The sequence below is a fragment of the Dermacentor albipictus genome, chromosome 4 (genome assembly GCF_038994185.2).
Source record: "Dermacentor albipictus isolate Rhodes 1998 colony chromosome 4, USDA_Dalb.pri_finalv2, whole genome shotgun sequence".
NCBI lineage: Eukaryota > Metazoa > Arthropoda > Arachnida > Ixodida > Ixodidae > Dermacentor > Dermacentor albipictus.
Window position 1 is genome coordinate 91,187,130 of NC_091824.1, and position 13,088 is coordinate 91,200,217.

The window sequence follows — 13,088 nt, forward strand, 5'->3', positions numbered from 1 at the left end:
TTAAAGAAGTTGCAGATAGTGTGCGCTTTCTTTCTGTTCGTTTTTCTTTTGAGTATTTATGTAACGTTAAAAAGAAAACATTGTATAAAGTTATTTGCGATATTGTATTTCCAGTGCCATTGTACAGAGCGCTATACAGTGGAAGATCAGGACTGGATGTCCTTAAGCGAGTGAAAAATATGGAGGTGCCTACTGGGGTAAAGACATTCTTTTTTAAATTACAGACAGGAACACTCTCAGTGAAGACATTCATGGAAGAACGTCGCTTTCTTGTACCCTGGGGCTCGCACTGCTTGATTTGCAAGCAACCAGAAACAATAGACCATGTCTTTTTGCATTGCTGGGCCGGAGTGTTCTTCTGGGATGTCCTACAAAGAACAATGAAGAAGGAGTTACCGTTAAATCCGCATGGCATCAGGTACTTAGCGGTAACGAATGACGACGGGGTTCCCTTCGACCTAATAATGCTCAAGGGCCTCCATAGTTTATGGCGTGCAAGGATGTCTGGGTACTACTGCGACCCGGACGCTAGGCCTGCGCGTACGTATTTCCGCGAAAGCATGTCTCGTTTCATTGAAATAAAGAAAATACAAGAATGTGTACCCGAATGGCTGTCTAGGATAGAACCTCTGACAGCATTGAAATAATTTTAATTCGACAACGCCAGTCCTTATAGGACTGATGGCAGGTATATCCTTTCAAAATGTTTTGTATTTGTTAATTGCGTATTGTAATTGTGTTCTGTATTATGTGCTTTGTACAATGTAGAAGACCGGCAATAAATAAAAAAAAACCGACTGAGCTAGCAGGCCGGGCCAGGGCGCATGATTTCAAGTACCGCGCATACTAGTGGTACACGTTTGCGACCCTATGTGTGGACGATAGTCCGTTATGTAGGGGTAAAAGGACCTTTCTATATGGCCCGTCCAACAACAGGCGACAACCAAACGGTTGAAAAAAAAAAAAAAATGGCCTGCGCAGGGATCGAACCTACGACCTTCGCGTTATTAGCACGACGCTCTAACCGACTGAGCTAGCAGGCCGGGCCAGGGCGCGTGATTTCAAGTACCGCGCACAATAGTGGTGTACGTTTGCGACCCTATGTGTGGGCGATAGTCCGTTATGTAGGGGTAAAAGAACCTTTCTATATGGCCCGTCCAACAACAGGCGACACCCAAACGGTTGAAAAAAAAAAATTGGCCTGCGCAGGGATCGAACATACGACCTTCGCGTTATTAGCACGACGCTCTAACCGACTGAGCTAGCAGGCCGGGCCAGGGCGCATGATTTCAAGTACCGCGCACAATAGTGGTGTACGTTTGCGACCCTATGTGTGGACGATAGTCCGTTATGTAGGGGTAAAAGAACCTTTCTATATGGCCCGTCTAACAACAGGCGACACGCAAACGGTTGGAAAAAAAAATTGGCCTGCGCAGGGATCGAACCTACGACCTTCGCGTTATTAGCACGACGCTCTAACCGACTGAGCTAGCAGGCCGGGCTTTTTTTTTTCTTTTTCCTTTATTGCCTGCTTAGACATTAACACACACACAAAAAAAAATTCATATACACAGTGCACCCACATCAAATCAGGTGGGATCGTCGCTAAAATTTCTTGAGGCACACCAGCTCATCAAGGATGCTAACCCAGTCTGGTGTTTCGCCTTGTGCACGATACACTTCTCGTAATAGTGACATACTTTCAATGAAGTTCTCTCGCGCAGAGCACACATTCACATCAGCATGACGTACAGCCATTCTGGTTTTCCACAAACTGTGGAGGCCCAGCAACATGAACATGTCGAACGGTGGCCCGTCATCACTTTCAACTGGAAGGAACCGAATTCCATAGGGGTTTATGGGGAGTTCTTTTTTAAGAGTGCGCTGCAAGATGTCCCAGTAAAAGACAGCGTCCCAACACTCAATGAAGGCGTGTTCAATTGTTTCAGGCTTTTTACACAGCAGGCAATTGGTAGGCCAGGGTACGAATATTCCTTTCTGTTCTAGCCATACTTTAACGGGGAGGGTGTTCGTGTGTAGGTGGAAAAAGAAAGTTTTCGCAGCAGGTCTCACAGGCATCCTTTTGACTCGTTTCAGCACATCTTTTCCTGGGCCTCCACAGTGAACACTCCTATACAGTGGAATAGGTAACATGCTGTCAACTAAATCTGCGTATAGTTTCTTTTTTCTCACTGAACACAAATACTCCAGCGAAAAACGTGCGCAGAGTATTCTAAAAGATGCAACGACTTCACGATAGTAACCAGTCGCTCTTCTAGTGATAGCACTAGATGTGGACACAACAAATTCAGGCAGTTCTGTTGCCATTTTCGCCTGAATGACTGTACGGAGAAAAACATTTCTTTCATCTCGCAGGAAGAAGAACCGCGATACGATCTGTCTAATAAACAAGTGTGAGAGCCCAAGGCCCCCATTTCGAACTGTGCGAAAAATATTTGTTCGACTGGATCGCTACCAAGTGGAGTTCCAGATGAAGATAGCAAACACTCGATGCATTTTTTGAACGTTTACACGGGACATGAACATTACTTGCAGTATGTACCAAACTTTGGCAATCAAAAAAACATTGCAAGCTGAAGCACGTGCAAACACTGACAATCCCCGGCCCTGCCATCCTTTTATCTTTTCTTTCATTGATTCTATTTGTCCGGTCCACAACTGTGTCGAGTCCCGAAAGCACTCAAGGGGCACTCCTAGATACAGTGAAGGCACTGTAGTCCACTGCATACCGACGAAGTTTGTGGGTGTCGCGTCCCAGCTTCCATGCCATATCCCAACACTTTTTTCGAAGTTTATCTGGGCACCAGTGTACCTACAAAAGGATCTTGCAAGGCGGACAGCCTCGACCACGCTTTCCCTGTCTTCACAAAAGACGGCGACGTCATCTGCATAAGCTAGCATTTTAACTTCTGTGGCGTGCAGCCTAAAACCACGAATGTTTTCATCCCGTATGACTGCCATACAAAAGGGTTCGAGGTACAGGGCAAAAAGCAAAGGAGACAAGGGACAGCCTTGCCGTACAGACGAGCGGACTGGCACCCGCGAACTAAGACACTTATTAACTATAAGCTGCGTGTAACAGTCTTCATAAGCCATTTTAACGCCATGTACAATGACGCTCCCAACATTACAGTACTGCAGTAAAGCGAAAAGCACCTCATGTGACACCCGGTCGAACGCCTTCGCAAGGTCTAGCTGCAACATGGCCACCCGACCCCCAATGGCATCACAACATTCGAGCACATTCCTTGCAATGTGGGTGTTCGTGAAAATGGTGCGGCCTTTAATGCCACACGTCTGGTGTGGCCCTACAAGCTGCTGAATCACGCTTTGAAATCGTCGAGCCAGTACTTTCATAAATATTTTGTAATCTGTGTTGGTCAGACTTATCGGTCTGTATGAACCTACTGAAAGGAGCTTTTCCCGGTCATCGGTTTTCGGAATTAATACTATGTGTGAAGTCCGGAATGAGGGTGGTACTTTTTTAAATTCATACGCCTCTGAGAGTAGTCGGTGCAATATACACGCAAACTCCTGACTGAATGCCTTGTAAAAAGCGGCGCCTAGGCCATCCGGCCCTGGCGATTTGTCTAATGGCAGTTCTTCCATCGCCCTTTCGATCTCGGATACAGCTATTGGTCTCTCAAGACTTTCTCTAACGTCGTCATCCAACCTTGGCATCTCGCTCATGAATTCACTCTCGAAGACCAGTCCAGAACGCGTCACATTGCCGAACAATTCGCGATAGTGCTCCACAAAAGCTTTCTCAATCGACGAAGCGTCTGACGTCACCTCGTTTTGAAGACGTATCTGTTGGATCTCATTTCTTGACGCGTGACGCTTTTCATCGCTCATTGCCCGTTTGTTTGGTATCTCACCCATCCATAGGCGTTCGCTTCTAGCGCGTATAACTGCTGCTTTGTATCGCTCTTAGTCGATAACTTCAAGCTCGCGTCTTACTTTCTTTACGTTTTCAGCTAATAGATCGTGACCCGCATTTTCTGCGCTTGACAGATATTCTAGCTGTCTTTGCAGCTCTCTTTGTTTCTGTAATTTATCGTGCTGAAGGCTGCTTCCTCTTTCTATTGCAATGAACTTAACTTGAATCTTAAATTCCTCCCATGTGGCAGTAAAATATTCATCCTCATTTGTCATCAACTCTGTTATCTTTTCCTTAACTCTTCGCACAAATGGTTCATCATCAAGCAGCTTTTCGTTGAATTTCCACATGTTCCAGTTGAATCGTGTTCTTTTAACTTTTTCCCCAATCGAGAAGCTTACCAAGCTATGGTCCGTGAACGATTGCGGTGCGACGTTATAACTATTACAAAGGGTGATCAAGACGTCAGAAACATACACTCTGTCCAGCCTTGCTCGGCTATTTCGCTGAATGTGCGTGTACTGCGGAATGATACCATCAGTGAGGACTAGGCCCACATCTTCTAAGTTGTGGTTTTCAATTAGTCTGCTCAAAAGGAGAGCACTTTTATCGCGAACCCTTTCCCTTTTTAGTCGGTCTTCCGGAGAACACACACAGTTAAAATCACCAACAAATATGACGAAGCGATCACATTTTAGATATTGCTCGATAGATTCAAAAAACAAAAATCGATCATTCACATTGTTTGGCGCATAAACGCATACGAGCCGCCACAAATCGTGAGAAAAAGAAAAATCTACAATAAGCAAGCGGCCAGTTTCAGAAACAGTTACACTTTCTTCAATGATACCAGCACTCTTCCGTATTAACAACGCACATACGCCTGATGTGCCATTCGCATGGCACACGCACACATTGTAATGCGCCGTGAAAGGCGTCACCATGCGATCGGTCTGCTCTTGGGTTTCTACCTAAGTTTCTTGTAAGGCAACTACATCGAGTTCCTTCTCCATACACAAGCGGCTAAGTTGATATTGCCTCCTTCGCGCTCCAAGGCCACGAACATTTAACGTGGCAACTCTCAGTGCTCTCTCTAGTTTCCCCGCCATTTATCTGCAAAAGCAAGCCGATCGCACGGTGCCGCTAAAGAACAAGCGATCCGGACACACTGTAGAAAAAAAATGCATGCATAACTTTTGCACTGAAAACCGCTCGATCCACACGCGTACCTTTAGAGCGTACGCGAAGCCCGATTCCAAAAAGGACGCCATGTCTTCACGTCGTTAGTCCGGGCGCCCCAGTAGGCGCCGGGTCCTACTTAGGCGGTTTTGCCGCCGGTCGTCTGTCCGGCGGGATGTTTGGCTTCAGGCGCACGGGCACACGACGACCCGCCTGCGCTTTTGGCGGCGGCTCGTCTTTGGCCCCGTTGTCAAGGGTGCCGTCCAGGTTGCCGTCCAGGTTGCCGGTCGAGTCCCTCGCTCTTTTCATAGCCGCATTGCTTGCACTCGATTCTTCGACGTCCATCAAGGAAGTTACCGGCCCGTGCTCCGTGGCGGTCTCCTCGGCAGCGGTGGATTTTGCGGCCGATTCTTCTTTGGCTCCTTCGTCGCATGGCCTTTGCACTGCATCTTTCGGGCCCGTAGGCAGCACATTTACCACCTTCTTGGAATTAGCCGCCGGCACAGAAGGTGTTGCGACTGTGTCCGCCGGTGGTACTAGCACGCGGGAAGCCTCATCAACGTCAGCCTCGTCCATTAACAGGTCAGCCACGTCCTCTCGGAGAGCAGGTCCTGCGACGGATGCGTAAGTCTTAACACATTCCGTATCCTGGTGGCCGTAGCGACGGCATACTGCACATCTCGGGACGCGGCAGTCACGTCGGACATGTCCGGTGTTTCGGCACTTCAGGCAAAGGGGTGCTCTGCCCGGTACCACAACTAGGGTCTGCTCACCAGCTACACGAAGTTGATGGGGCAGGTCTTCTATGGTCATACCCGTCTTCAGAACCAGGGACACCACCCGTGTCGACGATGCTTTATCTTGAACTCCTTGAACACGCCACTTTTCATGGAAAACGTCCGTGACCTTTCCGAACGGTAACAGGGCTGTCCGTATATCCTCGTCCCACACGTTATGAAGCATCCAATGCAGCTTCAGCCGCACGGCCTGATTGGCTGGATAAACAACAATGCACCGATGTTCATTCACCTTGAGGTTCTTGGTGCTTGAAAGCCTTTTCACGCCTTCGTCGCTCTTGAAAGTAACCGCCCAAACGTGGCTCATCTGATACGCCCCTAGGGCGATGACATCAGCGAGTAGGCCTAAGCTAGCCAACGCATCTCGGAAATGTTCCACACGATACGGCCTGGCACGCACATCCGCATGCAGAAAAACTGTATTTAAAACTATCCGACCTGTCGGCAATTGAGGCAGCAAAACTTGGTATTCCGGGTCTTCTGAGGCAAAACTCCTGGTACCGCGGCCCTGCTGGGCCGCTGAAGCCGCTCCTACAGAGCTCATGATCGGCACGTCCGCTCGCTAGCGCGGCAGAAAGCCGAATCCCGCTAGCAGGCCGAGCCGGGGCGCATGATTTCAAGTACGGCGCACAATAGTGGTATACGTTTGCGACCCTATGTGTGGACGATAGTCCGTTATGTATAGGGTAAAAGAACCTTTCTATATGGCCCGTCCAACAACAGGCGACATGCAAACGGTTGGAAAAAAAAAAATTGGCCTGCGCAGGGATCGAACCTACGACCTTCGCGTTATTAGCACGACGCTCTAACCGACTGAGCTAGCAGGCCGGGCCAGGGCGCATGATTTCAAGTACCGCGCACAATAGTGGTATACGTTTGCGACCCTATGTGTGGACGATAGTCCGTTATGTAGGGGTAAAAGGACCTTTCTATATGGCCCGTCCAACAACAGGCGACACCCAAACGGTTGAAAAAAAATTGGCCTGCGCAGGGATCGAACCTACGACCTTCGCGTTATTAGCACGACGCTCTAACCGACTGAGCTAGCAGGCCGGGCCGGGGCGCATGATTTCAAGTACCGCGCACAATAGTGGTATACGTTTGCGACCCTATGTGTGGACGATAGTCCGTTATGTAGGGGTAAAAGGACCTTTCTATATGGCCCGTCCAACAACAGGCGACACCCAAACGGTTGAAAAAAAATTGGCCTGCGCAGGGATCGAACCTACGACCTTCGCGTTATTAGCACGACGCTCTAACCGACTGAGCTAGCAGGCCGGGCCAGGGCGCATGATTTCAAGTACCGCGCACAATAGTGGTATACGTTTGCGACCCTATGTTTGGACGATAGTCCGTTATGTAGGGGTAAAAGAACCTTTCTATATGGCCCGTCCAACAACAGGCGACACGCAAACGGCTGGAAAAAAAAAATGGCCTGCGCAGGGATCGAACCTACGACCTTCGCGTTATTAGCACGACGCTCTAACCGACTGAGCTAGCAGGCCGGGCCAGGGCGCATGATTTCAAGTACCGCGCACAATAGTGGTATACGTTTGCGACCCTATGTGTGGACGATAGTCCGTTATGTAGGGGTAAAAGAACCTTTCTATATGGCCCGTCCAACAACAGGCGACACGCAAACGGTTGGAAAAAAAAATTGGCCTGCGCAGGGATCGAACCTACGACCTTCGCGTTATTAGCACGAGGCTCTAACCGACTGAGCTAGCAGGCCGGGCCAGGGCGCATGATTTGAAGTACCGCGCACAATAGTGGTATACGTTTGCGACCCTATGTGTGGACGATAGTCCGTTATGTAGGGGTAAAAGAACCTTTCTATATGGCCCGTCCAACAACAGGCGACACGCAAACGGTTGAAAAAAAAATTGGCCTGCGCAGGGATCGAACCTACGACCTTCGCGTTATTAGCACGACGCTCTAACCGACTGAGCTAGCAGGCCCAGGCGACGCCGGTGCTTGTCGGAGCTCTGCACATGCTTGCACAACGGCGCTATCTCTATGGTATGCGATAACGGACGGGCCGGAGTCCTTGCGACTCTTCGCCCGGCGCACGATGTGCTCGAGAAAAAAACCGGTCCCAACTCGTGCGTCACGGCGCGAGCCACGCTGTGGCAGCGTGCCCGTTTTCCAGACCGCCGCCCGTCTCTCTCTCTCCCTCTATTTCTCTCCCTACCTATCTGTCTCTTTCTCTCTCTGTCTCCTTTCGCTTTTTGCGGCGGGGGCATCTGCGCCTGACTCAAAGGCGGTGGCGGTCACTGCCTCCACGCAAGCCGAGGGTTGCGTCGGGGCTTGTCCACGACGTTGTTGTTCTTGCCACGCGTGCACACGTCGCCCCAGGAGTGTTCCTGGAAAATTATTTTCGGGGATGGGCGGAAAGAGAAGGAAGGGGCAGTGACTGATGTAGGGCGATCGCGAGAAGCCGACAGACGAGTGGAGTCGGGAAAGGTGTACGGTAAATTAATTGCTCTTCTTTCTTTATTAAAATTGGAATGCAGAAAGAAAATTGAAAGAAAATGGAAATGACAGGGGATGACAAAACCAACTTGCCGCAGGTGGGAGCTGAAACCACGTCTTCCGTGAGCGGTTCACCTACCCCGGCGGCCGTCTTCCCGTCCGTTTCCTTGGGAATTTCTGTATATGTATAGTGCAAGTCAGCGCCACTCAGTCGTGGTGGCGGATGCAGGGTGTATAGTGACGCCCATTGCGGCCGCATTGGAAGGCATTATCACGCAAGCTGGATGCGCTTGAGCAGAAAAAAATTTCGAATGGAATCGGGCACGAATAACCAGCAAAAGCTGGCTCCGACTGCCGAACCAAACACCGAATGAATGACTAATTTTTTAAAGTTTGCACAGAGACTTCGCCGACGCAAGTACGGCTTCGTTCACCGAGAAAACCGAATATTTAGTGCATAAATTCACAAAACACTTCCAGGCAGTCTAAGGATGAAATATATTTATTCGAGAGAGTAAGATATCCTGCAAAAAATATAATTATACCATAAACAAACTACCGGCTCCACCCGTGTCATCATCTCCCAACGCCTCTGCGCTTCGATAACATTTCCGAAAGGGTAGTCCTTCAGAGGTTGCAGGGATGGCCGAATATTTCTGCTTGAGGAGAAGGTGTGGCGGGAGGGGAAAAAAGTAGCTCGGCCCCAAACCCTACCGATGTTACAACGCTGATGCCGGGTGCCAAGTTGGAGGATCGGCCGTAATCTACCGTGTAATCACACATGAACCCTAGCTACCTGCTGAGGTATCATTCGTAGAAGGTAATATGACTATCGGAAGGTAACATGCATAAAAAATGATAACGAAATTGAAATATCGAAATGATCTGCATATATATATATACAGTGAAAGCTCGTTAATTCGAACTTCAATAATTCGAATTTATGGATAATTCGAACTGTACGATTTGGTCCGGCCAAGCTCCACAGAAGGCTATGTATAAAAAAGTCCGTTAATTCGAACGCGAGAAGGTTCCCTCATGGATAATTCGAACTACGCTCGCCTGGCACACGGCCAGAGAAACGCGCGTACGGCCTACACACAAGGCTGTATTGCCTCCTAAACGGAGAGAACGGCGAGAGAAGGCAAAATCGGAAAAAAATCTAACCGACGCGGGGTCAGCCAGAGGGCAGCGGCGGCTGCCGCCTCTCCGTTCTACGTAACCTCCGAGACTTCCTGCCCGTGGCGAATCTCGGAGGCTTTGCAAATCTTGTACAGCTGCTAATGTTGTGCAGAGATGGCACGGCAAGCGCCAAAACACAGCGAATCAAGTACGTCGCAGCTGCGCTTGCAATCAAGAACCAACGAATCAGGGCCTTCGCCACCTTCACATGTTCGGCGTCTTCGTATCGGCAGTCTTCTTCGGTTGTGCACCTCTGTTTTCAGCTTAGGAGGTATCGGCCGTCGCGATTCATTGTGATGGTGTTAAGCCTCGGCTAACTTTCGTTTCTGTGGACATCGGTGGTGTGGCACAGTCGGACCCAGAGCTTCGACTTGAAGATGGCGTGTGCCCGCGGCCCACGCCATCACTTTCTGACACGCCAAATTTCTGATATTCCCTACTGCTTCCAAATCGCAGTGTACTGTTGCTCTCCTTCACTTTCGTTAGTTCGAACTTTCGTTAATTCGAACTGAAGCGGCTTCCCCATGCGGTTCGAATTAACGAGCTTTTACTTATATATATATATATATATATATATAGTCATGTGTTCGACGAAACCTCGTCTGGCGAGCGAGGAAACATTGTGATCAAGGGACCCGTACGGGGCCCGAAACGTCGGTTCTTTATTATAAACATCCATGTAAACACATACACGTAATCGGTTGAGAATGGCTTGCCCGAAGTCTCTCCGTGGGGAGCCCTGTATATATCCGTGCCTTCGACTCGAATCTTTGAAGCTTGGTGCTTCCGAAGCTGCGGATCGCCAGAGATCGGCAGGCCTCCGATAAGGGCTCCGAACCTTCGCGACTCTATACCCAGGGGTCTTTGGTTATATTAAGAGCATTTCAAAGCAGGGGAAAAATTACTGGCTGCAAGAACAGCTGAAGTGCACCGTTAGGGCGGGTGCGATAGAAAAAGGTGCATTACATTCTGCATTACAACTATGTACTGCCAACGCACGGCTGTTCATTTGCATTGCGCACTGCAGGATTCGAGAAAAAAGCCGAATATTTTCTCAGCCTGGGAATGCAATATTGTATTTGGATTCCCAGCCTGCATTACCATATGCGAACCACATAGTGTCGTACGGTCTTACTGTTATGGTCACAGACTGTTCGCAAGTTCGACGTTTTCTCAGATCCCGCGGACCTGAAACTTTTGACGCCGACTGCGTACGTTGTCGCCAGACAGGAACGCCCCTGGCGACCTTAACAGGCTTCAGTGCTGAAAATCGAGCGCGACCTCAGACTCAATAAGCGACGTAACTGGCGTCAAGGGCTTTGGCTGGAATAAACTCGGAAGCCGGAACTATATATCTGCGATGCGCAGCGAAGAGGAGTGGAATTCGCGTCGTTCGAACGTTCCCAGAATACGCAAATGCGTTTTGTTTTGTTTTATCGGGCCCGTCGAGCAGCAGCTGCAAGTAATGGCATATAAGAAGGCGATGCGGCGACGAAAGTGGGACGCATCGGTCCCGTCCAAAAAAGTAGGAAGCGCCGATCGCTTATGCACACGCGCGCCAAGAACGACAGCCGGGCTCAAGGTCGACGTCGCCATACCGCTGCACGCGTGTGCTCGGTGCCACGCACGTTCTGCTTTAGGATATGCGACATGCCGGCCACACCCACATATGAGGTGGTATATTGAACAGCTTGCGTTCCGAGACGGTTAAAAAAAAACAAGTGATTCCCTCACAATATATATATGTACACGCTATAGCATTCGGATGCTCCATCTTTCGCTCGAGCTGCCCCAATGTTGAGGCTATGCCTTTTTCACTTACTCGTATTCGTCACACCGAGACGCTCTCGGTAGGATCACTGACTATCGATTGGGAAATATAGAGCTCTGTTTGTTAAAGCGAACCTCCCTAATTCTGCTCTTCCTCCGACTTCTGCGCGGACGGTTGTCTGGCCGAATGAACTGGGCTAATCCTGGAGACAGTGTAATCAAAGGTGGTGACTTGGTGTGCCGATCATGATATTAGTACACGATATACGGGCCCGGTGATAGTTTTTTAAGTCTTACCGTATTTTTAAAGTCGCCTGTGCCAGGTAGCGCAATTCTTGTCCTTGAGCTGGGTTATCCGTATAGAAACGGACATTACTATAGCACGAGAATTCGAAACACATATTCAACGATATACCGACAATTCACTCATTGTCTTAATTATTTCCTTCACGGCGCACTCTGCAATTTACGAATTGTAGCCAGTGAGTTCGCAAGACGTATCCACTTGAAATGAATTACCAAGATGACACCAATTTCGGGATATATTTTCCCAAAATATGGGACTAAATACATTAGCGTTCCAGTTACTTTTGTGCTCCAGTGCATAAAGGAGCGTTTTATGCAAAAAATGGACCAACAGTGCATTTTTTCCTCGAGTTTGCAACGGTGCATATCTGGAAATTCATTCCATGTCAGTCTGGAAATTCATTCCAAGTGGATACGACTTGCAATCTTATCGGCCACAATTCGTAAATTGGAATATATGCCGTGAGGTAATTAATTAAGATGTTCATTCGTGATCTTTTGTTAATTAGTTGAATATGTGTTTCGAACTTTCGTGCAAGGAATGTCCGCCTCTGAATAATCCAGCTCAAGGACTACAATTATGTTATCTGCAACAGACGCCTTTTTTTTAATTCTGTGAAACCTAGTACTGATCGCCCCATATGTGCTCTCGGAAGGGTTTCTAATGCGGGTCGATGCTAAGGCCGTGCATCCTCAGCAGCATATCTCAGCAGTTGTGCTGGAAAGAAATCACTTGACTTTGACAGTGATCCTCCGATAGCTTTGGCCAATTTCTGCTTTTTTTATTCGTGTGAGCACGCCTACACGAACACACGCATACATGACGTCGCCGCCGTCATCATCATCATTAGACCAAACTATGTCTACTGCATGAAGAAGTCCTCTCCCAGCGACCTCCACTGACATTGTCTCGCGTCAGATGACTGCATATCATGTCTGCACATTTCCTGATTTCTTTATATCATCTGCATGCACGCATGCATGCATGCATGCATACATACATACATACATACATACATACATACATACATACATACATACATACATACATACATACATACATACATACATACATACATACATACATACATACATACATACATACATACATACATACATACATACATACATACATACATACTAATACTATTAGGCAGGCAGAATCAGGATATGCTATCTTTCGTGCATGTATTTCCATGCCAACGTATTTCCTTCGTCGTAAACACGTGCTTGAAGGTAGGAGCACGTTGCACGAGCAGAACATTGACTCGCGCTAATCTCGTCGTCTCTGAACATAAGAGAAGAAAAGAGAAGGAATGGGAAGGAGAACAAGAAAGAGAAAGACGCAAAGTTGACGGCGCGGCTTCCGTATCGTGGGTGGAACTCGACAACAGCTCATCTCTCTCTCTCTCTCTCTCTCTCTCTCTCTCTCTCTCTCTCGCTCAGTAAGTGGGCCCGCCGTTCGAGTGAGCGCGTGTGGT

The 13,088-nt window shown here is 48.5% G+C and overlaps 2 protein-coding genes and 9 non-coding genes across 13 annotated transcripts in view; 1 reads left to right on the forward strand and 10 right to left on the reverse strand.

Moving 5' to 3' along the window:
* Positions 1-13,088, forward strand: part of LOC135917685 (ras-related protein Rab-8A-like) — a 138,686-nt gene that overhangs the window by 92,676 nt on the left and 32,922 nt on the right. The window lies entirely within an intron of this gene.
* LOC135917662 (uncharacterized) lies at positions 147-6,440 on the reverse strand. 2 transcript variants are annotated; one of them, XR_010569368.2, is made up of 2 exons: positions 5,131-6,440; positions 147-368 (listed from the first exon to the last, which is right to left on the reverse strand). XR_010569368.2 is itself a non-coding variant. In XM_065451235.2 (2 exons), the coding sequence occupies exons 1-2, from the start codon at positions 6,419-6,421 to the stop codon at positions 5,216-5,218; spliced, it is 1,044 nt and encodes a 347-aa protein (XP_065307307.1). In that variant the 5' UTR covers positions 6,422-6,440; the 3' UTR covers positions 4,872-5,215. The 2 variants fall into 2 exon arrangements, 1 of the variants encoding a protein (XP_065307307.1); XM_065451235.2 differs by lacking the exon at positions 147-368 and having other exon boundaries at positions 4,872-5,691; positions 5,854-6,440.
* On the reverse strand, positions 970-1,043 carry TRNAI-AAU (transfer RNA isoleucine (anticodon AAU)). Its single transcript has one exon. It is a non-coding gene; the product is annotated as a tRNA-Ile (tRNA).
* On the reverse strand, positions 1,198-1,271 carry TRNAI-AAU (transfer RNA isoleucine (anticodon AAU)). The gene has a single exon. It is a non-coding gene; the product is annotated as a tRNA-Ile (tRNA).
* On the reverse strand, positions 1,425-1,498 carry TRNAI-AAU (transfer RNA isoleucine (anticodon AAU)). The gene has a single exon. It is a non-coding gene; the product is annotated as a tRNA-Ile (tRNA).
* On the reverse strand, positions 6,632-6,705 carry TRNAI-AAU (transfer RNA isoleucine (anticodon AAU)). Its single transcript has one exon. It is a non-coding gene; the product is annotated as a tRNA-Ile (tRNA).
* On the reverse strand, positions 6,857-6,930 carry TRNAI-AAU (transfer RNA isoleucine (anticodon AAU)). Its single transcript has one exon. It is a non-coding gene; the product is annotated as a tRNA-Ile (tRNA).
* Positions 7,082-7,155, reverse strand: TRNAI-AAU (transfer RNA isoleucine (anticodon AAU)). Its single transcript has one exon. It is a non-coding gene; the product is annotated as a tRNA-Ile (tRNA).
* On the reverse strand, positions 7,309-7,382 carry TRNAI-AAU (transfer RNA isoleucine (anticodon AAU)). Its single transcript has one exon. It is a non-coding gene; the product is annotated as a tRNA-Ile (tRNA).
* Positions 7,536-7,609, reverse strand: TRNAI-AAU (transfer RNA isoleucine (anticodon AAU)). Its single transcript has one exon. It is a non-coding gene; the product is annotated as a tRNA-Ile (tRNA).
* Positions 7,762-7,835, reverse strand: TRNAI-AAU (transfer RNA isoleucine (anticodon AAU)). Its single transcript has one exon. It is a non-coding gene; the product is annotated as a tRNA-Ile (tRNA).